General features: G+C 37.0%; 2 protein-coding genes, 1 long non-coding RNA gene and 1 pseudogene across 3 annotated transcripts; all 4 read right to left on the bottom strand.

Annotated features, from left to right (window-relative positions):
- Nucleotides 1-2958: 2958 nt before the first annotated feature.
- On the bottom strand, nucleotides 2959-5981 carry LOC141339144 (uncharacterized). Its single transcript, XR_012355899.1, has 2 exons — nucleotides 3551-5981; nucleotides 2959-3417 (listed from the first exon to the last, which is right to left on the bottom strand). It is a non-coding gene; the product is annotated as an uncharacterized lncRNA (long non-coding RNA).
- Nucleotides 5982-9129: 3148 nt separating this feature from the next.
- On the bottom strand, nucleotides 9130-11466 carry LOC141339318 (uncharacterized). Its single transcript, XM_073844938.1, has 3 exons — nucleotides 10626-11466; nucleotides 10197-10493; nucleotides 9130-10073 (listed from the first exon to the last, which is right to left on the bottom strand). The coding sequence occupies exons 1-3, from the start codon at nucleotides 10930-10932 to the stop codon at nucleotides 9934-9936; spliced, it is 744 nt and encodes a 247-aa protein (XP_073701039.1). The 5' UTR covers nucleotides 10933-11466; the 3' UTR covers nucleotides 9130-9933.
- A 927-nt stretch (nucleotides 11467-12393) lies between these two features.
- LOC141338037 (uncharacterized) lies at nucleotides 12394-16447 on the bottom strand (annotated as a pseudogene).
- A 5627-nt stretch (nucleotides 16448-22074) lies between these two features.
- Nucleotides 22075-23831, bottom strand: LOC141339182 (uncharacterized). Its single transcript, XM_073844816.1, has 3 exons — nucleotides 23434-23831; nucleotides 22970-23281; nucleotides 22075-22867 (listed from the first exon to the last, which is right to left on the bottom strand). Exons 1-3 carry the CDS (start codon nucleotides 23684-23686, stop codon nucleotides 22716-22718), a joined length of 717 nt encoding a protein of 238 aa, XP_073700917.1. The 5' UTR covers nucleotides 23687-23831; the 3' UTR covers nucleotides 22075-22715.
- Between the last annotated feature and the right edge of the window lie 2390 nt (nucleotides 23832-26221).

The raw sequence follows: 26221 nt of genomic DNA, 5'->3' as shown, positions 1-26221 counted from the left end.
AGAATGTCCATAGTATGAAGGGCCATGCCTGCCTAAGTAGCTGCCATGTAGGACTTTTCGATAAGGGTGGAAGCGATCTACATAGTTTAGTCAAAAGGAGGGGGTGGGACTTCCAGGAAGGAGCAGAAAACGGTGAGAGGTGCATAGCCAGCATATCCTCGATCGCTGGAATGGTGGTATTGCTCTACTCCACAGAACCCACTAGGTTGGTGAAGTCTTCCACATTAGTAAGTCAGGTAGAGAATGACTGCTTCCAGGATCTGGAGATCTCCTGATGCAGAATGTCCTCATATGAATCCTCATGCATGAATTCAACTAGCGAATCCACATGCGCATGCTCTTGCAAGAGAAGTAGAGAAAGGGCGAGGCCCATCTGCCTGCTTTCCATTGACTTGAGCTCCACATCTGAACCCCTGGTTTAAAGAATCCCCACACTTAATGTGAGGGTCACCGTTTGCAATGAAGCAAGAATACGGCAGCTGGCAGTGCTGATACTCTATGGCACTTCACCGCAAGGAGAACAGAGTTGTGTGGGGCAGCTGTGGTCTAATGGTTAGAGAGTCAGAATTGTAATTCAAAGGTTGCGGGTTTGAGTCTCAGGTACAGCAAGGCACCAACCCCCAACCGCAGCAATAGCATAATGGCTGCCTACTGGTCCGGGTATGTGTTCACAGTGTGTGTAAACACTACTGTGTGTGTGCACTTGGATGGGTTAAATGCAGAGCACAATTTCACCATACTCAGCCACACATCATGTCCTTTCCTATAGCAGTCACTGAAGTGTAAATGAAGCAAGCTCAACGAAAAACAATCCAAAATCAGGCTAAAATGGCCGCTTTTTTTTCCTATGGTCTGTAGGTTGGACAATATACGTTTTAGCCATGCTGTTGCTCGTAATTTCAAGAAAACAGTTTCAATCAAAATGAACTCTGTTATCATTTCAATTTAAACAGTTCTCAATTCATACATATTTAGTAAATAATTATTTATTGTTAAAACACAACATTTTAAAGTACTTGAATAACACTGTTTTCTGCAAGAAAGGGTTATAATATGTGATGTCTATTTGATAAAGTCCAGAGTCTGTGGTTCTGATGTTCCTGATAGTCAAAGATCCCGTCTGCTTGTCCATTTGTAGTCTGCCTCCAAATTTCTGATCAAAGTGGTACGTGACATCAGTAAACCATTCAGCTATACCAGTACATTCAAGTCCAAACCCCCACACTATATGATGCATATTTTTTGTGTATCAGGAACATCAATGTTTAGAGTGACAGAGTCTCCTTCCATCACATATACTCTCTTCACTCCATCTTTATCAGAAACACACCAAGGTAACAAGAATAAATACCAGTTAATGTAAATCCTCTGATTGTCACAATAATTGTCACATAAACAGAAGAAGATGAATGTACGAAACATTGTTTTCAGACATATATGAGATAAAAACACTCAACAAATCTGAGAAGTTGTTTTAATGACTTGTAAGGGGGAATAACAAAATGTTGAGTAAATAAGGAAACAGTCTGTAAAAGAATTCACGCCCACATCAGTCACGTCAGTTTTTTCCCCTTGCATCTCATTTCACAATTAGCTAGTATCCATTTGGCAATTTTTTTCCATGTCTGACTCTTTTTTTAAATGTAAAAAAGTCTATATTTGTCAATTAGTTTAAAATGGTGATTCTGTTACTGTTTGTTATTTGAAATGATCTCAGTGTTTATGCTGTGTTTTCCATCGGGGTGAGATTCAGCTCACGAACGATCAGCGTTGCTCCAAGTCTCGCTTAGTATTGATTCCTCAACTTTAACTTTATATATAGCTTAAAAACTAAATTATTTTGTGGAGTTGACTATAGTATAGGAATTGTTGGGGATTAACGTTTCTGACTGTTTTCTAAACTTCAAAAATTAGATGTTAAGCCTCTGTCTGAAACTCTGTTTGTACAGCATATATACCTAACTGTAGATGTAAATGAACCACAACCTGTAAGTATTACTGATTCGTTATGCGTGCATTTTTTAAGTGAGTGCTCAAAACATCAATTTTTTTGTGCTAATACATGATGTATTTAGGTGCTGCTTTAGGTTTCCCGGTAAACCAGTGAAAATAGTCTACTTAACCCGCAGACATAAAAAACAACCACATACTTGGCAACTTGCTCAAGTACTCCTCTCTGTGCCAATCACAACAGGCTTGGTCAGCTGACCAATCAGGGCAGACTAGGCTTATGGAAGAAAGGGGTTTACAGACATTATGGTCAAAGCTGCTTCGAACTAACCGTTTTGAAATAATTTTCAAATGACTCTGTATATTCTGAGAAAATTACAATGTTTTCTGAACTTAGATGCATTTAAATCTGTTGTATGGGACTCCAACACAATATTAGGACACTTCAAAAAAAAAAAAAAAAAACATATGACCACTTAAAATGGATAATGGTCACTTTTTATAATATGATCTTATTCTCACTGTAAGTTTTTCACCAGATTCAACTTAAAAACCTATGTTCAGCAGCTGCCTTAACATTTTAAGTTAAATCAGCTTAAAACTACAAGTCATTTGAACTTATTACAATAAAAATGAGTTGATTTAACTTGTGAGTTGAAATGACTTAAGTTAATTAAACTTAAAATTTTAAGGCATCTCAAACTTAAGTTTTTAAGTTGAAACCTTTTTACAGTTTAGTCGTACATTTACAAAAGTGCCATCAAATGCATATTTCTCTATTCTCATATTAGTTACATTATTATTTTTGCTCTCTTTTTACATTATTGTTACTTTGGCTTCTAATGGACTTAAATGGTCTTTCAATAAAATAGACAACTCTCTTAAAACATTAATTTTGTTGTCAATAATTGTTAAAGAAATATGACTTATGTTTAGCTGACAGCATTTGCGACAATGTTGATTGCTAAAAAAATCATCTGACCCTCCTTATCAAAAAATAGAAGTCCACTGATTTAAACTGTTTTATTTTTATGTAAGACTTACAACCAATACAGATTCTTTACATGTAGTTGCTTTGTTAGCATTTGAGAAGCCCTTCAGCAATCTACAAACAACCTTTGAATTGTCTTTGAAGAACAGAGATATGCAAAGCAATATCTTTTATATTTAAAAAAAAAAACACACATTTCTCTGCATAAGTTGGCTGAGACTTCATCTTTAGCATCTAGCAGGGTTCCCGCTCTTTTTTGACCAATGGATTTCTATGACTTATGACAAGATCTGACTTAAAAGATCAGTTTATCCATGGCTCATTATCAGCGTCTGATTGTGATGTTCTTTATTTCTTTTCAGCTCTTCTTGATGGAAAAATATCATAAACCACTATTGCAACAATAGCCACGCACACCACAGCAGAGATGACCAATCGAATCACAGCTTCAGTGAAACTGCAACAGTGAACAGATTCTGAGGATGAAAAAAGAGGTACGTGCATTATGACAAGCAACAACGAATTAACAGAAAGAAGGCATTTGTAGTACTGTTTTTATAAGTATTTATTATTTTCATCCCCACTGTCTGGAAAGGAGCACGTACTCACCGTAGACAGTAACACTGAACAACTTTTTAAAGGATTTTATCTCCATTTGATAAAGTCCAGAGTCTGTTGTTCTGATGTTCCTGATGGTCAAAGATCCAGTTTGATTGTCCATCTCTAGTCTGTCTCTGAATACCTCATTCTCATAATAGCTAATCACACATTTCTCCTCATTAAACCAAACAACTCTAACTAAACGAGTATCTTCAGGTCCAAGCCACAACTGTACATACGGCATTTGATGTCTGTGCGTCTCAGTAACATTAGTGTGTAGAGTGACAGAATCTCCCTTCATCGCTGAAACTATATTTACTCCATCTGTATCAGAACCAAACACACCTAGACAACAAAAATGAACACCAGTTCATATAAATCCTCTGACTGAACTAAACTTGAAGTCATAAAAACACAGTCAACTTACCAACAAGATGCCACAAACAGAAGAAAATTATTGCGTGAAACATTTTTTTACATATACAAATACGAACTAAATTATGTAACAAAAATGTTTCATTTCCTCAAACAAAGTCTGCTGTTTGATTAAGTAATGCAAAACTGTAGACACCGATGAAGACATCTAATGGAGGAACTTTTCTTTCAGAAAGAACTTCCTGAACTGAACAACTGATCTGTTTTCTTCACTTTCTAGTCATGTGTTACAGTCTGTACAATGTTTTGATCTGTTCTTATCCAGGTTTATTTAAACAGCAATTTATTTAAACATTTGCACATCTGTATTAAACCTGACAGTTATAAAACTCAAAGACCCCTAATTTTAATCTTGGACTACAAAACCAGCTATAAGGGTCTTTTTAAACTGAAGGGTTTTTTAAACTGAAATTTATACATCTGAAAGCTGAAGAAATAAGCCTTCCATTCACTGTAACCGATTTTTGTAATTTGAACAGTATTTTACTGTAATATCTACAGTAAGATACTGTAAAATGTATATACAGTATTTTACTGTAAACTGCAAAGGATTATGGGAAAATATATGATCACTACTGTAATTATCCACTACTGTAAATCCGTTTACAGTAAACTACTGTAAATTTACAGTAGTGAACTTGCCCGCGAAAAATTGACCTATTGCAAGGGCGATTTTTTTTTCTCTCCTGCTGAGAGGAAGTGGCGGTAAAAAGGACAAAAGGAGAAATGTTGCACCAATAACTTGACAAAAAGGTTAGTATATTATTTGTGTTTTATGAAAAACTGAACAATTTTAAGATGTTTTCACTTGTTAACAGCAAACTAACAATATTCATCGTGTTTTGCATGTCGGTAGCCTTTTTTTCTGACTGACAGCCGGGGCGTCGCCATAACGGTGAAAACATGGACTGGTGAGTAACTTAAGGTGACCTATATTAGTCGAAATAAACTTTAGTGAAACCGAGAAACGCGTTTGTATATTGTGCTGCCCTTTAATGCAAGTTAACTCGTCTGACGAGCCCTTAACGTTACTCAAGCTTAACGGCGAACTGAGGTGAAATACTGAGGTAACGTAAAGTGCGTTAAGCAACACCGCTTTTTCTGTGGAGATTTTAAATAGTATTTTCAAGCCCTTCTTTTGCTTGTTATTTTCAAGTTTCTGGTCTGGATGTCGTCTGTAACGTCGGAGGTGTATTTTGGATCTTCTTCTTGTGAATGACTGCCATAGTATCGACGATAACATGAACTGGTAAGCTAATAATGTCCATAAGCCGAAGTTGACAAACTCAACGTTAGTCACAGAGCAGCATAATATCTTTTCAACGCTGCTTCTTTATAGCTAGCAAGGTAATTCTCTTCAAATGATGTTTAAGTAAGAAATGTGTGTATCAATGTCGTATGTAACTTTATAGACGGTCCCTAAATTCAGTGACAGACGTGACATAAACAGCGCGCTAACATGAAACACTGAGGTAAAGCTGAAACACCGCGGTTAAGTGCTTCTTTTGTGTTTTATTTTCAAGTTTGTGGTCTCGTGGTCATGTCGTCTCCATCAGAGGTGTATTGGAGCCTTTTCTGGTGATTGCCGTAGTTGCAGTGCAAACAACAGGTAACGTTAAGCTTTTGCTTTCGTCAACTTAACTAATGTTAACGTTACTAAATTAGCCACAGGCTGCTGTTCTCCACTAACTCACAGAACGGGTTAACATTTTAAAGAGAGTAACGGGCTAGCAATATATGAATATAGCAAGTTTTGCTAATAAATATTATAAATGTTTATTTTATTAAAAATGTAAATTGTATTACTGTACAGTAGTTGTCTTTTCTGATCATAAACTATAGTAACACTAAAAGGGTGTTGTGACACTGTCTGTTACAGGAGATTTCTCCAAGCACTAACTGGATGCTGACCATCAAGGGCAGAATCGTCACACAGCCAGCTGTCCATTTTACAGACATGCAGAATAAGGTAACCTAAAACATATTTTGTTTTACATTGCATTTACATTCATGCATTTTTCAGATGCTTTTATCCTAAGCAAGTTATATTGTATTTAAAGTACACATTTGTAAGGTATTTATTTCCTGGGAATGTTTTTTATTACCATCAAGATTGAGTTTGCATGCGCATTAAAATTATTTCTATTAAACCAGCATTTAAACAGCAAAATGCAGCTGCTTCAGGTATCTTTAACTTACTGTAACCTTTAAATTCATAATAGCAATCTTACTGTCTGTCAATTTAGATTATTGTTACTGTAAAACAACAAATATAGATTTTTAATCATAGTAGGCCTATTATATGCACAGACTTTCTAGGAAACACACACCTGTTTAGAATGTTTATATGAACAGATTGGTTAGCATTTAGCATGGTCTGTGGCAGACTTTACTAAGTGTCAGGGCAACAAAATTCAACAAACAAGAATGTAATATTAAGTGATTTAAAGGAGAAGTCCGGTGTGATTTTGACCTAAAGTGTATTGAATCATGATACCGAGTGTAAACGTACCTTGCATATCTCATCTCGTCTTGTCCACTGCAGTCCGAAATCTGGGGTCAGTTAGCCGATGCTCACAACAGGTTGTCAATGAGAGTCAATAGGGCATCGAAGAAGCCATGTAAATAAATCACTGTTTTACGCCATTTACGAGGCACAAAGTAGCTCCACACTTCATTGGTAGACTTCCAAGGGCCCTGACATTTAAAACGAGACATTGAAAACTCAGAAAAAGCACCGGGAGTTTATTTACAAGTAGATTTATACAGACAGTAACTGCAAGAAGTTTAGCGGCTGCCGCCATCTTAAATTTAGTCACGATAAGTCGAGTGTCGAGCACGAAGGAAACTACAACCTGATAAGTTGATAACCTGATAAATTCCTTGGTGCTCGACACTCGACTTATCGTGACTAAATTTAAGATGGCGGTGGCCGGATTTTTTCTTGCAGGAACTGTCTGTATAAATCTTCTCGTAAATAAACTACCGGTGCTTTTTCTGAGTTCTCAATGTCTCGTTTTAAATGTCAGGGCCCTTGGAAGTCTACCAATGAAGTGTGGAGCTACTTTGTGCCTCGTAAATGGCGTAAAACAGTGATTTATTTACATGGCTTCTTCGATGCCCTGTTGACTCTCATTGACAACCTGTTGTGAGCATCGGATAACTGACCCCAGATTTCGGACTGCAGTGGACAAGACGAGATGAGATATGCAAGGTACGTTCACACTCGGTATCATGATTCAATTCACTGTAGGTCAAAATCACACCGGAGTTCTCCTTTAAATCAAGAAGAAAATATTGTCTTTTTGCTCCATTTAGTAAAAACGGTTCTTAACAAAGCCATGTTGTGCATCTCTGCACACAGCAGTGTTTCATTACTGAATGAATTTACCTTTTTTAAACACCTAGAATCAGTGACTTACTGACCCATTCATAAAATTCTTTATAAAAAATTTCAAGAAAAAGTTTCTTCAGTTTTTTTTCTTACTACTGCGTTCGTATGTAGTATATCATTTTTTTTTTAAATGCATACAGCACCAAGTTTGACAGTTGAGGCAAATTCTTTAAACACTGTTTTTCTTGTGCTTGCAGGTTTGTTCAGACAGTCAACCTTTGTGGCAGCAAATGCATTGACAGTCACAGATCAGATGGACTTCTGGAAAGAGGGTGCACACAACAAGCATCAGCCTGAATCCCATTCTGCCGTTTCTCATCAGAGAGCTTGTCAACTTTGACTCAAAACTACTAAAATTTAACACAACACAAACACATTTTTACTGTATGATTTTATTTTATTTACACAACCAGACAAAGCTTTTGAACAGTAAGATTTTAAATGTTTTTAAAGAGGGTCTCTTCTGCTCACTAAGCCTGCATTCATTTGGTCCAAAGTACAGCAAAAACAATACACTTTTGAACCATTTTTATTATTTAAAATAACTGTTTTCTTTTTGAATATATTTTAAAATGTAATTTATTGCTGTGATCAAACCTTAATTTTTAGCATCATTACTGCAGTCACATGATCCTTCAGAAATCATTCTAATAATTTGATTAAAAAAAATATTATTATGATGTTGCTGAAATTATTATAATGCTAAAAACAGTGGAGTACATTTTTTTTTTCAGGTTTCTTTGATGAATAGAAAGTTCAGATAAACAGCATTTATCTGAAACAGAAATAGTTTGTAACATTATGAATGTCTTTATTATCACTTTTGATCAATTTAAATCATCCTTGCTAAATAATATCTTTCTATTCATCAAAGAATCCTGAAAAATCTAAAAATTAAATAATGTTTATCAGCATACTAGAATGATTTCTGAAGGATCATGTGATACTGAAGACGAGTAATGATGCTGAAAATTCAGCTTTGATCAAAGGAATAAATTAAATTTGGATCAAATTAATGCAGGCTTGGTAAGCAGAAGAGAATACTTTAAAAAAATCTTAGTGTTCAAAAACTTATGACTGGTAGTGTACTTACTTATTTTTGCTTTTCAGTATGTGTATGTTTGCCATGATACAAAGTCTCTGTACTTTTAAAAAGAAAATGTTCAACAATTAAAAAGAATATTATCAGAACTAATGCTTATGAGTTATTGTGATTTTTATGGGGTTGGGGTGGTAAAAATCTTGAATTACAGTGCTGTAGGTTAATTGGATTGTTTTTACAGGTAAAAAATGTTTAAAATAAATGAAAATAAACTCTATAGTACTGATACTGTAATTGAAAATACAGTAAAAATACTGTAATTGAAGATACAGTAAAAACACTGTGAATGAAATTACAATAAAAATACTGTAAATGAAATTACAGTAAAAATACTGTAAATAAAATTACAGTAAAAATACTGTAAATGAAATTACAGTAAAGACCTTTTAGTACTGTAAATGCACTTACAGTATTAATACTGTAAACATTTTTACAGTAACTTACTGGCATCCAGCTGCCAGTAAGTTACTGTAAAATTTACAGCAAACTTTTTACAGTGTTGATGTATGGTTTGTTAGTTTTTTAGGATAGGGCAATATTTGGCGAGATACAACTGTTTGAAAATCTGGGAGCTGAGAAAATCACCTTTAGAGTTGTCTAAATTAAGATCTTAGCCATTTATAATATTAATCAAAAATTAAGTTTTGATATATTTATAGTAGGAAATTTACAAAATACTGTATCTTCGTGGAACATGATCTTTATGTAATATCCAAATGATTTTGGCATAAAGGAAAAATTGATCATTTTGACCCATACAATGTATTATTGGCTATTGCTACAAATGTACCTGAATAAATTATGACTGGTTTTGTGGTCCAGGATCACATATTACAATGTTTTTACCTCTACGCTATATTACTGGATACTTGTACCTCAAAATTCTGTGTGCTATTGTGAACGCATACAGGAAACATGATTTTGTCATAAAAATGGTGTGTTGTGACATTACTTTCAAGACTTCTCATTTCAAGCCATTATCTTTCACCATCATTTCCTCTTTCAGCATTGACAGCAGATCCACCCACAATAGAGAGTTAAGATCTTTAATTTTACCCTTAATTTTAATCAAACTGTTTGTGCAGTGAGGATTAGGAGTAATAAACTTTCACCTGCAACTCACTTGAAAGCAATATTTAACACAAACAGGAAACTTTTATTTATTCATTGTCCAGCTGTCATGATTGATTGATTGAGTTCCAGATTAGTTTATATCTCATATTGTTAGTTTTTCTATAATTTAGTGTTGTAGTATTATAGAGAACAGAAACTTGCAGTCCATCCTTATGAACTTTTGAATATTGCTCAATTTTAAATGGGGAAAAAAGACCAAGAAAGCAGAAGTGGTGGTAGAAATAAGCTTTGCACAGCATTACGCATTACCACGGAAATGTCTTCTGTCTGTTTCTTAAGATTCTCAAAATAACACTAAGAAAAGATTTCAAAATTGAGTCTATATTCTCATGTTTTCTCTTTGCTTAGCTGCTCAGCTCTTCTGGATCTGATGTCATAAACCACTATGATAACAGTAGCCACACCCACCACAGCAGAGATGACCAATCGAATCACAGCTTCAGTGAAACTGTAACACTGAGCAGAGTCTGAAAACAAAAAAAAAGGAGAACCTAAATGATGACAAAATCACCAAGAGGATCTCAACAGAATGACAAAACATTGATTTGTTTTGTGTTTTCTATTAATAATTGTTATTATTCCCAATGTACCTGCACACGTCTGGCAGTGTTCACTAATGTTCAGATGTTTGGTCTGGTTGCTGATGGGATTGTTTACTATACAGCTGTAAGTGTTGTTATCCTGATATTCCACCTCCAGAGGTAGAGAGAGACTGATGTTGAGATCAGACACACTGATGCTGGATGATAAACTGTTTCCTTTGTACCAGGAGAGAGTCACATGACTCACATTCGCCGCTGAACACACAACTGAACATTTCTGGTTTGATGATCCAGAGGATGAAGAGCATGTAGAGTATCTGGTAATGACAGGAATGGGAAGACGAGCTGAAAAACATGACAGAATAAGGTAAAATAAATGTCAGATTATATTATTTCTACATACTGGTATATATAAAAGATTACAAATGATTTATTGTGAAAACATTTGGAGGAAATGGATTCAATTCAACTACTCACCATAGACAGTAACATTGAATGATTCTGCTGAGCGTCGGCTGCTCATCTGATAAAGTCCAGAGTCTGTTGTTCTGATGCTTCTGATGGTCAGAGATCCAGTTTGACTGTCGATCTGTAGTCTGTCTCTGAATATCTCATCGTAATAATATGCAATCTCACCTGTCCTAACATTAAACTGAATGACTTCAACATTACGAGAATCTTCAGGTCTAAACCAACTCCAATGAACAGAATGCATATAATACATATGTGAAAAAATATCATGTCTGCGTATATTAGTGTGTAGAGTGACAGACTCTCCCTCCATCACTGACACTATCTTCACAGCATCTAAATAAAAACCAAATCAAAATAGTAAAATTTAAGGGAGATTTAACTCAGAAATTACAATAGTGTCATTTAGCTGCTCACATTTATGCCGTTTCTTCTAAGGAACTCAAAAGTGGACGTTTTGATTAATCTTTTAACTGTTTTTGTCTATAGCTATAGGCTACACTGAAAGTCAGTTGGGTCCAAAACACGCCAAACAACTGTTGAGTTCCACAGAAGAAAATCATACAGGTTGGGGACATAATAAATCATCTGACTATAATAAACAAAACATAATCAACTTACCAAGCAGATGCCAGAAACATAAGAAAATAAAAGCGCAAAACATTTTTTCAACCGCATGAAATTAAGGAGTCTTATGAGGGAAGTCTTCTGTCAATAAGAAGAACTGCTTCTCCGGTCTTCACATTTTGGTGGCTAAATCTCTGTCTTACTAGGCTACATGTCATGCTAATACAAACAGCGAAAAACAACATTTTGGTAAATTTTTACCTACTTGTGTTTAGTCTACGTGTACAACACGATTGATACGAGTACATAAACGACAAAAGAACTTATTCTAACAGAGCTTCTCAATATCAGAATAACTGAGATGGCCAATCAAATCAAAGTAGGCGGGTTTTACTGTGTACAGAAGCTGAGCGCGAATTGCAAGACTAAGCGTCGTTTTGATGAGGTAAGATGTTGCAAATCATTCAATATTAGTCAACTGTTTTAGATAGAAATGTTAAATGACTGACAGCTATCCAGTAATAAAAACTCGACCTTTCTTTCTCAAATATGGCCATTTTGAGAGAGAAATGTATGAAAGTTGAGTGTGTGAATAGTATTTTCACGACGCGTTATCAATATGGGCGTCACTGAATGTAAACAATGCCACTGAACCAAACGGAACTCGCATATTTTGCTGATGATTGCTAATGAAATGGTCAATTATTGTCATGTTTTGGGCTGTACTAATTGGTCAGACCGGGGAAAACATTTGGAGTTCTATAGACTGCCAAAAGTTATAACAAATCAAGGAGAAGAGTGCAAAAACTGTTTGAGGAACACAAGGCGTTTGTGGTTGGCCAAACTGAACCAGGATTTCCAGGACAAGAATCTTGACAGCATTCGTGTTCTTATCCTTTCTGGTCAGGTAGGCAAAATATTAGGCTAATATCTTAATCAATACTGCTCATACGTGTCTTTACCACCTCAAAATATTGCCTTTCCTGCTTACTGTGTCCTTCTCTATATGATTTAAAAGCTTCCACACGTAACGTTTATTTCCTAGATTTAGACAGCATTAATTAGCAGAACAACCTCAGTAGTACATTAACCGTACGATCCTGTTATTTAAGAAGAAACCAGTAGATGGCACTGCTGTACAAGATAGAGAACTTGAATCATATCTTCATACCTTCAACAATCTGCTGTTTTTTCCAGTCGTTTGGCTTTTAATTCAGACCAATTAAGGAATCGTTAAGAGTGTTTTGTGAACCATTTGTTACAGCAGAAAATATCTACATTCAGATTTCAACAAGATCATATTCATTTCCTGTCCAGTAATTGTTAAATTCTGTATTTCCAGGTTTTTCATAATCATCATTCAAAGACTGACTGAGATGTTCTCCAGTTCTCTCAGCTCTTCTGGATCTGATGTCATAAACCACTATGGCAACAGTAGCCACGCCCACCACAGCAGAGATGACCAATCGAATCACAGCTTCAGTGAAACCGCAACAGTGAACAGAGTCTGAGGACAGAAATAGAAGTTTTATTGAGAACCTGATCCAAAATGATGACGACACTCACCAATAACATCTTGACGCACCTCCACTTTTCTGACGGAGTTGACTGATGTCCACATGTTGAGTCTGGTTGCTGATGGGATTGTTAAGCACACAGCTGTAAGTGTTTTTATCTTGATATTCGACCTCTAGAGAGACTGATGCTGAGGTCAGACACACTGATGCTAGACATTAAACTGTTTCCTTTGTACCAGGAGAGAGTCACATGACTCACATTCAACACTGAACACAATAATAAACAATTCTGGTTTGAGGATCCTGAAGATGAGGAGGAACAGTTTGTGTCTCTGGTAATTACAGGAACGGGCAGACGAGCTGGAAAATATCCAAAATAAAAATACATGAGGTGAGTATTATTATTGTAACCTTTTACAACTCTTAAACCTTTCGGTTTGAGTTTATCACAAACGTTCAAACTTTTAAACCTACATAAACATGAACATTCAATTTAAGTACTCACCATAGACGGTAACATTGAAATAAAACAGCATGTATTTCATCATCTGTAGTTCATAAAGTCCAGAGTCTGTGGTTCTGACGTTCCTGATGGTCAGAGATCCAGTTTGATTGTCGATCTGTAGTCTGTCTCTCAATCTCTCAGCATTAAAATAATTAATATCAGGTGCCCCATTATTAAATTGAATGACTATAAATGTTTGTTCAGGTCCAAACCTCCACTGTATGTAATGTATATTATGTCTGGATATACCAGTAACATCAGTGTGTAGAGTGACAGAATCTCCCTCCATCACTGAGATCTTCATTCCATCTGTATCTGAACCAAACACACCAAAATAGCAAGATTAAAAGTCCAGAAATGAATGTTTTGTCATTATTCGCTCACATCTGTGGAACACAAAAGATATTTTGAAGACAATACAGCATTGCACCTCACTGACATGTATTGCTTTTACACAAATATCTTTATGGTTCCATGGAAGAAAGTCTGACCAGGTTGGAACAACATGAGGTTGAGTAAATAAACAGCATTTTAGTTAATCTGGCTTAACCTGAACCAATAAAAACATGTTTAACTCACCAACCAGATGCCATAAACAGAAGAAAACAAGTACGAAAACCATTTTCTTCAACCGTATGAGAAAATGGAGGAAGTCTAATGAAGGAACTCCTCTGTCTGCCAGTAAAAAATACAGACTCTAGTTGAACATCATTTGGCTAAATGTCAGTTCCTCAGTAGTCATGTGTTACATTTGGTAGGTTATTAAATATGTAATGAAGTGACTTAATTTGACACATTCTGCTGTCAGTATTTTTATCTGGCTTCTCACTTTCTTGGTTTGAGAAGTTAGGAGTCAAAATGTCATCATATGAAACACTGTTGTGAAATCTCATGAAAACTCGGCGTGATGTCTACAAAACTAAAACTCTGACAACTCACTAACTTATAAATAGTCTTTTTACAGTGTAGATTTAATTTACATCCTCTGACTAAACTGAACCTCAAGTCACTTACCAACCAGATGATAGCATCTCTGTTTTACAGGAAAACTGTTTTGTGAGTCAAATGTGAGGTAAAATTTAAAGTTCACATTGGCATATTGAGGTCATGCGATTAAGGAATTGAGTTTAATTTGACACATTTATTTCTGCTGATCATCTCTGTGGCATCTGTGCAGTCGTTATTTTTATAGGCTTCTCGTTTAAATGTTGGCCTGTTAAGAAGTGGACTTCTCCCAGAATGATTCATATTCTTTTATTTTTCATTGTCACACTGATACAGATTCTTTACATATAGTTAACGTGGTAGTATTTGAGTTAATTTGTTAGTATCTCCAGCGAACCCTTCAGCAACAGGGATTTGAACAAACAACCTTCAGTTCTTGATGATTATAAAGCCATATTAATTAAATAAAAAAGAATGTACATACATTTCATCAGGGTTCCTGCTGCTTTTGACCAAGAGATTTACAAGGGACTTTTGACAAGAACTGACTATGGCTTCATTCATTAGGCGCGTTTCCATTACAGATTTGCGCCAAACTTTGGTGCTATTTTATAAATGTCGATTAAAAACTATTACGAAATGACGGCGTTTCCATTAACCTACTGACTGAAACGTAATTTTTCCTCTCGTGATAAGTCATGGCAACAGATTTTTGTGGGATTTTTTTAGATATATTTATATTGAATGTGACCTGTAAATAAACGTTTCCATTGCTGTTTTGCTGTTTAGACGTATTTCAATTTGCGCTATTTAAAGGGTAATGGATACGCAGCTAGTGACTATTTGTGATGTTCTCTGTTTCTTTTCAGCTTTTCTGGATCTGATGTCATATCCCACTATGGCAACAATAGCCACGCCCACCACAGCAGAGATGACCAATCGAATTACAGCTTCAGTGAAACTGCAACAGTGGATGCATTCTGTGGAGAGAAAAAGAGGTTTTATTGAGAAGCTGCACCAAAATTATGATCAACTAAAAAATAAACATTTCTAAAGCCACAGTTGTAATATGATGTCACATTCTGTGGCATCTTTTTAATTGGATAGTTCACCCAAAAATAAAAATTACCCCATGATTTACTCACCCTCAAGCCATCCTAGGTGTATATGAGTTTGTTCTTTCAGACAAATACAATTTGAGCTATATTAAATATTAAAATATGGATATGTTTCTTACACAAATGCATTCATTTGCTTCAGAAGGCCCTTTATTATCACTTCAGAGCTGTGTGGAGCACTTTTATGATGGGTGGATGCACTTTATTGGGCTTCAAAATCTTAACAGCCATTTACTGCCATTATAAAGCTTGAAAGAGCCAGGATATTTTGTAAAATAACTCTTGATTGTTATCATCTGTAAGAATAAAGTTATATACACCTAGGATAGCTTGAGGGTGAGTAAATCATGGGGTCATTTTAATTTTTGTGCCAAGAAGCAAATCCAAAACTTATTATTTGTTCTGAGATTTCTTTAAATAAGTATTAGAGTCACTACTGATGTACCTTGACATAGTTGACTGATGTCCAGATGTTGAGTCTGGTTGCTGAGGGGATTGTTTACTATACAGCTGTAAGTGTTGTGATCCTGATATTCCACCTCCAGAGGTAGAGAGAGATTGACGCTGAGATCAGACACACTGATGCTGGACAATAAACTCTTTCCTTTGTACCAGGAGAGAGAAACATCACTCACATTCAACACTGAACACACCAATGAAAAATTCTGCTGTGATGATCCTGAAGATGAAGAGCATGTAGAGTATCTGGTGATTACAGGAATGGGAAGACGAGCTGGAAAACATGAGAATAATGTGAAGCAACAAGTCAAGTAAGTGATTTCAGCCAGGCATTTACAAACATTTTTTGTTTGGCAGTGTGATGTTTCTCAGAAATCACTCTTTAAGCTCTTTAAAAAATGTCTGTGGACTGTCAATTAATATTCGTTTTACATATTGATAGTAGAGATTACAAAATGATTTATCGTTAGGAAATACAGTAAGCTACTCACCATAGATGGTAACATTGAACAATTCTGTTAATAATGGACTGTCCACTTGATAGAGTCCAGAGTCTGTTGTTCTGATGTTCCTGATGGTCAAAGATCCAGTTTGATTGTCCATCTCTAGTCTGTCTCCAAATATCTCATCATGATAATATGTAATGGCATACGTCTTCTCATCAAACCGAGTCACTTGGACTATACGAGTATCTTCAGGTCCAAACCACCACTGCATATATTGTTTATAATGTCTGTGTAAACCAGTAACATCAGTGCTTAGAGTGACTGAATCTCCCTCCATCACTGACACTATATTTACTCCATCTATATCAGAACAATAACCAGATTAACAGTAAATCATGTGAAACATCTGACTGAACTAAAACTGAAGTCATAAAAATATGTTTAACTTACCAACCAGATACCACAAAAAGAAGAAAACAAATGTGTGATGCATCCCTTCAAAAGTATGAGATTAAAATCTGAAGAACAGAAAAGTCATTAATTTGAAAAGAAGTCTGCTGATCGTTTCTTAAAGCTTCCAAGAGTCTAAGAACTTCTCCTTCAGTTCACACATTTATAAATGTTTATATGTCTGTTCCTCAAACTAATTAGTCACATGGTACAGTCTATACCAGCACAACTTTTTGTCTATTATTAACCAGGTATATTCTCTTTGGTTCCAGAATGATTCAAGAGCAGTTTATGTCTCAGATGATTGGCTATGAAACCTGACGAAACTGAGTAAAGCGACTGGAAGATGGCAACACACAGGCTGTGTACTTCTTCAGCTGCTGCTGGGATGAACGAATGGCTAGCTTTCTCCAGGTATGATAGATGGTTTGAATGATACACTCTCTATATTTCACAGGAAAGCTACTTCGTATTTGTAAGTCATATGAGGAAGTTCACATTAGCTGAGACAGTCCTGCACCCATAAACTACACACTTACTCATATTGAGCTCATGCAATTAAGGAAGTGACTTTTATTTGACACTTTTATTTCTGCTGGTAGTCTGTGTGGCATCTGTGCAGTTGTTATTTTGATCAGGCTTCAACAAACCTTCAACAGTCTGCTGGGATTATAACAAACAATATTCAGTTTTTAATGATCAGTTCAAAATGGCTGCATTCAGCCCTGACTGAATGACAAGCAAATTAAACAAAGAATCTTTAATATTCAATTTCTTTAGAGAAGTGAAATATGCAAAGCAATATTCTTTAAATGAAAAAAAGCATCTAGCAGGATTCCCGCTCTTTTTCGCCCAATGGATTTCCAGGACTTTTGGACAAGAACCGACTCTTATAAGAACAGTTAATTCATAGTTTATCATCAGTGACTGATTGTGATGTTCTCTGCTTCGTTTCTCGTCTTGATCTGATGTCATATATCATTATTGAAACAGTAGCCACGCCCACAACAGCAGAGATGACCAATCGAATCACAGCTTCTGTGAAACCACAACAGTGAACTCGATCTGAAGACAGAAAAATGGGCTTTATTGAGAAGCAGCATTATGACAAATAACTTCTTAACAGAAAGAAAAAACAACAGGTATTTGTGGTATGTTTTTTTTTATAAATACATCACTGCATACTTGGACAGAGAAGTGAAGAAAGGACACATTAAAAGGACACACAAAATGGTGAGGAAAGGACACATTTGATTCAACCACTCACCGTAGACATTAACATTGAATAATTCTCTTTTGGATCGAATGTGCATTTGATAAAGTCCAGAGTCTGTTGTTCTGATTTTCCTGATGGTCAAAGATCCAGTTTGACTGTTGATCCATAGTCTGTCTTTGAATATGCCGTTATCGTAATATATTATATCACATTTCTTCTCATCAAACCAAATGACTCCAACTATACGAGTATCTTCAGGTCCAATCCACAATTGTACACAAGGCATTTCATGCCTGTGTTTCTCAGTAATATTCATGTGTAGAGTAATAGAATCTCCCTCCATCACTGACACTGACTTCCCTTCGTCTGTATTAGAAGCAAACACACCTAGACAACAAAATAAATACCAATTCATGTAAAACGTTTGATTTAACTAAATCTGGAGTCATGAAAGTATGTTTAACTTACCAAGAAGATGCCACAAACAGAAGAAAATGAATGTGCAAAACATTTTTGTACAGCGCTCTACAAATAAGTCATTACTCTCAGATAAAATCTGCCGATCGTTTTAGTATCTTAAATCTGTAGATTGAGTCTAATAAAGAAACTTTTCTTTGAGTACGAACTTCTCCAATCTTCACTGCTCTATATATAGTTAGTTGTCCGTTCCTCAAACTCAAATTAGTCACATGTTACAGTATTTACCATGGTCTGTTATTAACCAGATTTATTTGAACAGCTATTTGTTTAATTATTTGCACAACTGCATTTAAAATTAAAATTTTGTTTATGATTTAATAGGTGAATTAGCTATAAAACCTGACAGTTAAAAGACTGAAAGATTGCTCAAAACATTTCTCCTAGTCAGTAGAGGGCGGTATGGATTTGATACTGAGTGGTATGGTTTGTATTTTCGTGTTATCAGCGTCTTCTGTACATAGAATGATATACAGCACAATGTGTAGAAGAGAGGAACGCTGCGTCCGAAATCGCATACTTCCCTACTATATATTACGCGAAAAACAGTATGTGAGGCGAGTAGTATGTCCGAATTCATAGTATTCGAAATACAGTAGGCGAGAAGTACCCGGATGACCTACTGCTTCCGCCCTAATTCTGCAGTAGGCATACTATGGACACTTCAGGCTCCAGGAGTGGTGTCGTTATTCGAAAAAAATTGCGGAAAGTGGAGACGCGGTGGATGTAGTACGTCCGAATTCCATTCATACTACCCATATTCATACTATATAGAACGTACTGTTTTAACGGTCATGAAGTACGTTTGAATTTAAATGTAGTACCTACTGAAGCAGTATGCGATTTCAGACGCGGCAGAAGTCTTTTGCTTGTGAAAATGAAACGAAGGCATTGGGGAGAACATACAGAAGGAAGAAAGGGAACAGAGTATTTCTAAAATATAAGGATTATACTTTTACCTTAAGCCTGAATGGATGACCGAGCTCTTTTGGAAATGATCGCAACCAGGTTAAATGCATTTATGTGATGAAGGCTTAGCTAGCAAACGAGTAAATAATGGTAATGACTGTAGTCTCGCGTAGCCAGACCTTCAGACTGACGGCTGAAGGTCTGGAATTCATTGCAGCTTTAATTGGCCAAGGCCCGCCTATAAGGCCGTTTGACCGACATGTCAAACATCCAATCACAGTTCGTTTCGTTCAGCGTCACGTTTCGGGGCGTAGAAATGCCCCCACAACAACAGACTGGCATGCAACAAGTCAGTCATTGAAATAACCAGCATTGAAAGTTAACGAAGAAGGGGGAGAACAAGCAGTAAGTCAGTAATTTGTTCGCGAACGTCGCAAATGTGTTTAACAACAAAGGCGTCTGCATAAGCACCTTTTAGCAAAACGCCGAGTAAACCAGTCTGCGCGTTGTTTCCCGGCGGACCGATAATAAATGCGACACTCGACATACACTTGTGTAAAAAATAGTTTGAAGGCTTAAAATTCAGAGTTTATCATGGACTGTGAAGAACTGGTCCAAGAACTGATCTCTGAGGAACCCCAGTGACTAGTTGATGAGTTTTGGATACAGGTTGCAGAGTAACAGGGGTTGGAGGCGCACAAGTAGCAGGATGTTAAAGTCCCAAAAGACTAAAAGCAAAGAAGCTACTTCTCTCCAAAAAAAAAACATCAGGGACAGATTGATCTTCTGCAAAATGTATGGCGAATGGACTGCTGAGGACTGGGGCAAAGTCATATTCTCCATTGAAGCCTCTTTCTGATTATTTTGGGCATCTGGAAAAAGGCTTGTCTGGAGAAGAAAAGTTGAGCACTACCATCAGTCCTGTGTCATACCAACAGTAAAGCATCCTGAGACCATTCATGTGTGGGGTTGCTTCTCATCCAAGGGAGTGGGCTCACTCACAATTTTGCCCAAAAACACAGCCATGAATAAAGAATGGTACCAAAACACCCTCCAACAGCAACTTCTTCCAACAATCCAACAGCAGTTTGGTGAAGAACAATGCATTTTCCAGCACGATGGAGCACCGTGTCATAAGGCAAAAGTGATAACTAAGTGGCTCGGGGACCAAAACGTTGAAATTTTGGGTCCATGGCCTGGAAACTCCCCAGATCTTAATCCCATTGAGAACTTGTGGTCAATCCTCAAGAGGCGGGTAGACAAACAAAAACCCACTAATTCTGACAAACTCCAAGAAGTGATTATGAAAGAATGGGTTGCTATCAGTCAGGATTTGGCCCAGAAGTTGATTGAGAGCATGCCCAGTCGAATTGCAGAGGTCCTGAAAAAGAAGGACCAACACTGCAAATACTGACTTTTTGCATAAATGTCATGTAATTGTCGATAAAAGCCTTTGAAACGTATGAAGTGCTTGTAATTATATTTCAGTACATCACAGAAACAACTGAAACAAAGATCTAAAAGCAGTTGAGCAGCAAACTTTGTGAAAACTAATATTTGTGTCATTCTCAAAACTTTTGGCCACGACTGTAGAGCTCATGCATTTATAGTAAGTGACTTCATTTGACACTTCTATTTCTGCTGATCTTCTCTGTAGCTGCGGTCAGCATTTTTGTTGCTTACCCTTTCAACAACCTACAGGGATTCAAACAAACAACTTTTAGTATCTGATGATCAGTTGAAACGAACTCCATTCAGCCCTGACTGAATGACAAGCAGATTCAACACGAAGAATCTTTCGAAATGAAATGTGAAATGTGCCAAGAAATAAGCCTTGCAAAACGTTCGAGCAAAAGTTGATTGAGACTGAAACATTAACATCTAGCAAGGTTCATGCTATTTTTTTTTGACCAATGGATTTCCAGGACTTTTGACAAGAACTGACTCCAAAGATCAATTAATTCATGGCTCATCATCAGTGACTGATTGTTATGTTCTCCACTTCTTTTCTTATCTAGATCTGGGGCCTCATTTATAAAGACTTGCGTAGAAACCATCCTTGATTTTATCTAAGAACTTTTCTGATTTGAACGTAAGAGCGATTCAGAGAAAACGAACGTACCACGAAATCCATGCATACGCCAGTCATTCGGTTATAAATCACAAATGATCGTGGAATTGTGTGCAGCTGAATGTTCCGCCGTCGAAACGCCCCTGCTTAATTAATTAACATATAAAATGAGCTCATTCCTAAAGCAAAAACTCTGTGACAATGGCAAGTAAAAAGGAGCGCAAGAAATCAAATTATAGTGAGGCTGAACTATCTGCAATACCAGGCATTACCACAAGGAAACGGTCGTACGCCAAGCTGGAATCTGACGTGGAGATAAGTACTTTTCCACGTCAAAGACGGTTTTTATAAATCTGTACTTTGACGTGGATTTGATCGTACGAACACTCTAAGATCAAATCAGTGCGTAAGAAAGTTTTATAAATGAGGCCCCTGATGTCATAAACCACTGGCAACAGTAGCCACGCCCACCCCAGCAGAGCTGACCAATCAAATAGCAGCTTCCGTGAAACCACAACAGTGGATGTGGTCTGAAGCCAGAGAACCTGCATTTAAAGTAAGAACTTCTCCAGTCTTCACTGCTCACTGCTTTACCTGAGACTTGTATTACATCTTGTAAAATATGGCATAATAGGTCTCCTTTAAGTCAAATGTTACATATACTGTGCAAGACAGATAACCAGAATCATATTCTTTTATTTTTATTATCACACTGATACAGATTCTTCACATATAGTTAGCATTTGAGCATATAAAATGAAACCCTTCAACAGTCTTCTGGATACAAACAAACAACCTTTATTTCTTGATGATCAGTCCAAACTGACTGTTTAGTCCTGACTGAACAACAAGCAGATTAAGCAAAGAAGAATCTTTAATATTAAACACCACTTTAGATTTCAGTTGTCTTTTAAGATGCAAAATGTACAAAGCAGTATTCTTTATCCACCTTTTTCTTCCCGTAAGAGTCGGCACGGCCATTTTGAATTTTATGGGTTGGCTTTCATCTATTTTTAGCTGTACAAAACTCATTTTGCTGCTTGATATTGCTTGGTGTTTTTTTACCATATTATTTTAATGTATTATCTTAAATATGAGCACGCTGGTTTGTAGTGCAAACAGTTTTACTATTTACTGCACCTTGTTATTCTTCTCATTATATCCCTATAGTGGCAAATAAACTTAGGCTTACCTCTGCGTTAAAGAAAAAGGTGGATATGAAAGAAGAAATAACACAAATATCTGTGCAAAAGCTGTTTGAGACTTTGCTCTTCTTGACCAGTGATCGTGTTGATTCAGATCAGTTTGCCAAGGAATCTTTTTGACCATTGTCTATAAACAACTAAATAGATTAAAAATGTTTTCTGTGAGCGTAAAAGTCCTAGTGCCCAGATGTGAGAACATATGACTTTTCATTCAGGAACTGATACTGTGATCATGTTCTCCACTTCTTTCAGCTCTTCTGGATCTGATGTCATAAACCACTATGATAACAGTAGCCACGCCCACCACAGCAGAGATGACCAATCGAATCACAGCCTCAGTGAAACTGTGACATTTAACAGAATCTGAGGAGAGAAAAATATTTTTTTATTGAGAACCTGCACTAAAATTATGGCAAACCTCACCGACAACACCACTGAAAGACAAAAATTAAGAAATAATATTACCATTGATGTAGCCTTCACATGTCTGACAGACTTCACTGATGTCCAGATGTTTGGTCTGGCTGCTGATAGGATTGTTGAGCACACAGCTGTAAGTGTTGTTATCTTGATATTCCACCTCCAGAGGCAGAGAGAGACTGATGCTGAGATCAGACACATTGATGCTTGAAAATAAACTGTGTCCTTTGTGCCAGGAGAGAGTCACATCACTCACATTTAACACTGAACACAGTAGGACACATTTGGACACTGATGGAGATTCTGTTGATGAAGAAAATGTAGAGTATCTGGTGATGACAGGAATGGGAAGATGAGCTGGAAAACATGAAAGAATCATGTGAAATGCCCTGTTAGTAGTATCTGTGGTCTGCTAATATCCTTTCAATTTATTGAAATATGGAAGAGATTCCAAATGCTTTATTGTGGAAACATTGTGAAAAAAGGACACATTAAATTCAGCTACTCACCATAGACAGTAACACTGAATGATGTTCTAAAGTATCCACGCATACTTTCTATATAATAAATTCCAGAGTCTGTGGTTCTGATGTTTCTGATGGTCAGAGATCCAGTTTGATTGTCCACCTGTAGTCTGTCTCTGAATATTTCATTCTCATAATATCTGCTTTTATATGTCTCCCCATCATAATCAGTGAGTGTTGCTAACGGTGCATGTCCAAACCTCCAATCTAAATCATGCATATACGGCTTATAACGCATAATCTTGGTATCAATGTGCAAAGTGACAAAATCTCCCTCTGTCACTGACACTATATTTACTCCATCTGCATAAAACACATCAAGACAACAGGATGAAACAACAGTGAACCAAACCTGGAGCCATAAAAACTTTAACTTACCAATCAGATGCCACAAACAGAACAAAATGGATGCGCAAAACATTTTTCAACAGTAGTATAATAAAATACTTCACAGATCAACAGAAAGGTGTCATTAATCTACTAAAAAAATCTCCTGAAGTTTTCAGCATCTTAAAACTGTAGAACTTTCCTGAACGCAATAACATTTCCTTCTGCCTTCACACTAAATGGCTAAATGTAAGTTCCTCAAACTCTGACAAGTCACATGTTACAGTCTATGAGAATATCAGCACAACTAGATTTTGTTAGCCTAGAATCTAGACGCGCCCCTAGCGGCAGCAAATTACATTTGCTTCCAAGGGCAGTCTAGTAACTCTCCGTTCACTTGAGATTTCCAAAAATCCAAAATCGACCGGGCCAATCACGAGTCGGTGGGCGGGTTTAACATGATTGACGACTGACCTGCGACCATAAATTCCGTCAGTCTATGGTTCCGTCAGACGTTCTCTGGTTCCGTGAATTACGCGTGAGAGAGAGAGCGATGGCTGCTGCTAGCGAACAACTTTCTTTCGAATCGGCTTTGGCCGCCACTCTGAAAGACTTTAAGCTTTTCACAAGAAAATGCACTGAGGTCGTTCTTACAAAAGAAGGATGTATATTTGGAGTTGACTACGTCCAGAGCCATACATACTCTCTGTATGGCTCTGACTACGTCTCCTCCTTCGTTGCTCTGATTGGTTGTAGCGTTATCCTATTGCGTGGAGAAGGAGTTTGAAAGACAACCGTTTATCCCGCCCCTCCGGTTGAGCGCTGTCTATGGAGAGTGCCCAGACCCTACATTTATGTGGGTCTGGCTTGTCAGGCTAAGATTTTGTAGTAACCAGAGTTAAAACGGTTGCTGCTGAAAATGGTCAGTTATTGTTGTGTTTTGGGCTGTATTAATCGATCGGACTGGGAAAACATTTGTAGTTAGTTAAGTTAAAACAAATCAAGAAGAAGAGTGCAAAAAAACTGTCTGAGGAACAAAAGGCATTTGTGGTTTGCCAAACTGAAACAGGATTTCCAGGGCACAAATCTTGACACCCTTTGTGTCTGTTCCTATCACTTCCACTCAGGTAGGTGAAAAATATCTTAATTATTACTGCTCATACATATCTTTACCACCTTAACTTTAGTTTGTCAAAATATAAATTAGCAGAACAACATATTCAGTAGTACATTAACAATGAAATCCTGTTGTTTATGTAACACTCCAAAAGAAGTGAATGAAAAGACCCACAGGTTCTTAACTGGACAAGACAATGATACGAATATTAAAACCTCAAAGGGCAAAGCAGCAGGTTAGGATGTTTGTTAAATACATACTTCAATTAACAGTGTGGTTGATGAATCACAAGTCACCTAAGGCAAATATATAATCAACGAACGGAAAGATATTCAGCAGCGGGCTTCAACACCTTAAAATTAGTTCATGTGTCCACCAAGTCGACAAAATTTCATTACACAGCAAACACCAAAAGTACAAAAATCCAAAAGTGTATCAGTTGAATCACACACGTCAATACACACCAAAAGGGGGATCACTCAATATATATATATATAAAGACCACTCTGGCTAACTATTTAACCGTCGTCAATATAAAACAATGAAAAGTGGCAAATTAATGATAATAACCCGCCCTTACACCCCCTGCACGCACACACACAGTGCAAACAGAAATACAAGCGCCGGGGGACCAGCAACAATTAATTACATTAAACCAGGACTCCCCGGCGCATAAAGTTCTTCATATGCACACAAGTCAAAATACATAAAAGCAGAGACTGGACTGCTGACCCGCTATTGGACATGGGGTATAGCGTTCGGTAAAACAAGCGGCGGCCCCTGTAACTACAAACTATCCCTCCCAATCGCTTAACACACGTCACGGGCAAACATCCAGCCCACGTCCCGGCACGGTAGCCTCGGCAAGAAGTTCAGCAGCCCTCACATCGAGGATCCCCAACAACAACAAAGCTCATCCCTTTATTGATTCCATAGAGCTCCAGCACAGGTGTTCATCATTTCCACCTAAGGAGACACAGCAAAGACACTACGGGCGCTACCCTGGTCGCCCCTCCCCTTGTCTAAAATGAAGGGTTTACATCTACATCCGAGTATCTCCAATATGACCAAACTGTGACGTAAGAGCAACCCTCTGTAAAAGTAGTCATCAGGGGCGCCGCTCGCAATTTTGGGCCCTATGACAAAATATGAAGTTGGCCCCCCCTACCACACTAAAGCAGATCTCTGGGGGCCCCTAACATGCATGGGCCCTTAGAATTATCCTGCGGCGCCCCTGGTAGTCATTATATGGTCATTGTGTCTGTGAAAACTCTTCAGAGGAAAACAAATGTCTGTGTGATAAATACATCATTCCTGTATATTTAATAG

This window comes from Garra rufa, chromosome 7, assembly GCF_049309525.1.
Source record: "Garra rufa chromosome 7, GarRuf1.0, whole genome shotgun sequence".
Lineage (NCBI taxonomy): Eukaryota > Metazoa > Chordata > Actinopteri > Cypriniformes > Cyprinidae > Garra > Garra rufa.
The sequence above is the reverse complement of the archived record's forward strand: the minus strand, read 5'-3'. Positions and strand labels throughout refer to the sequence as shown.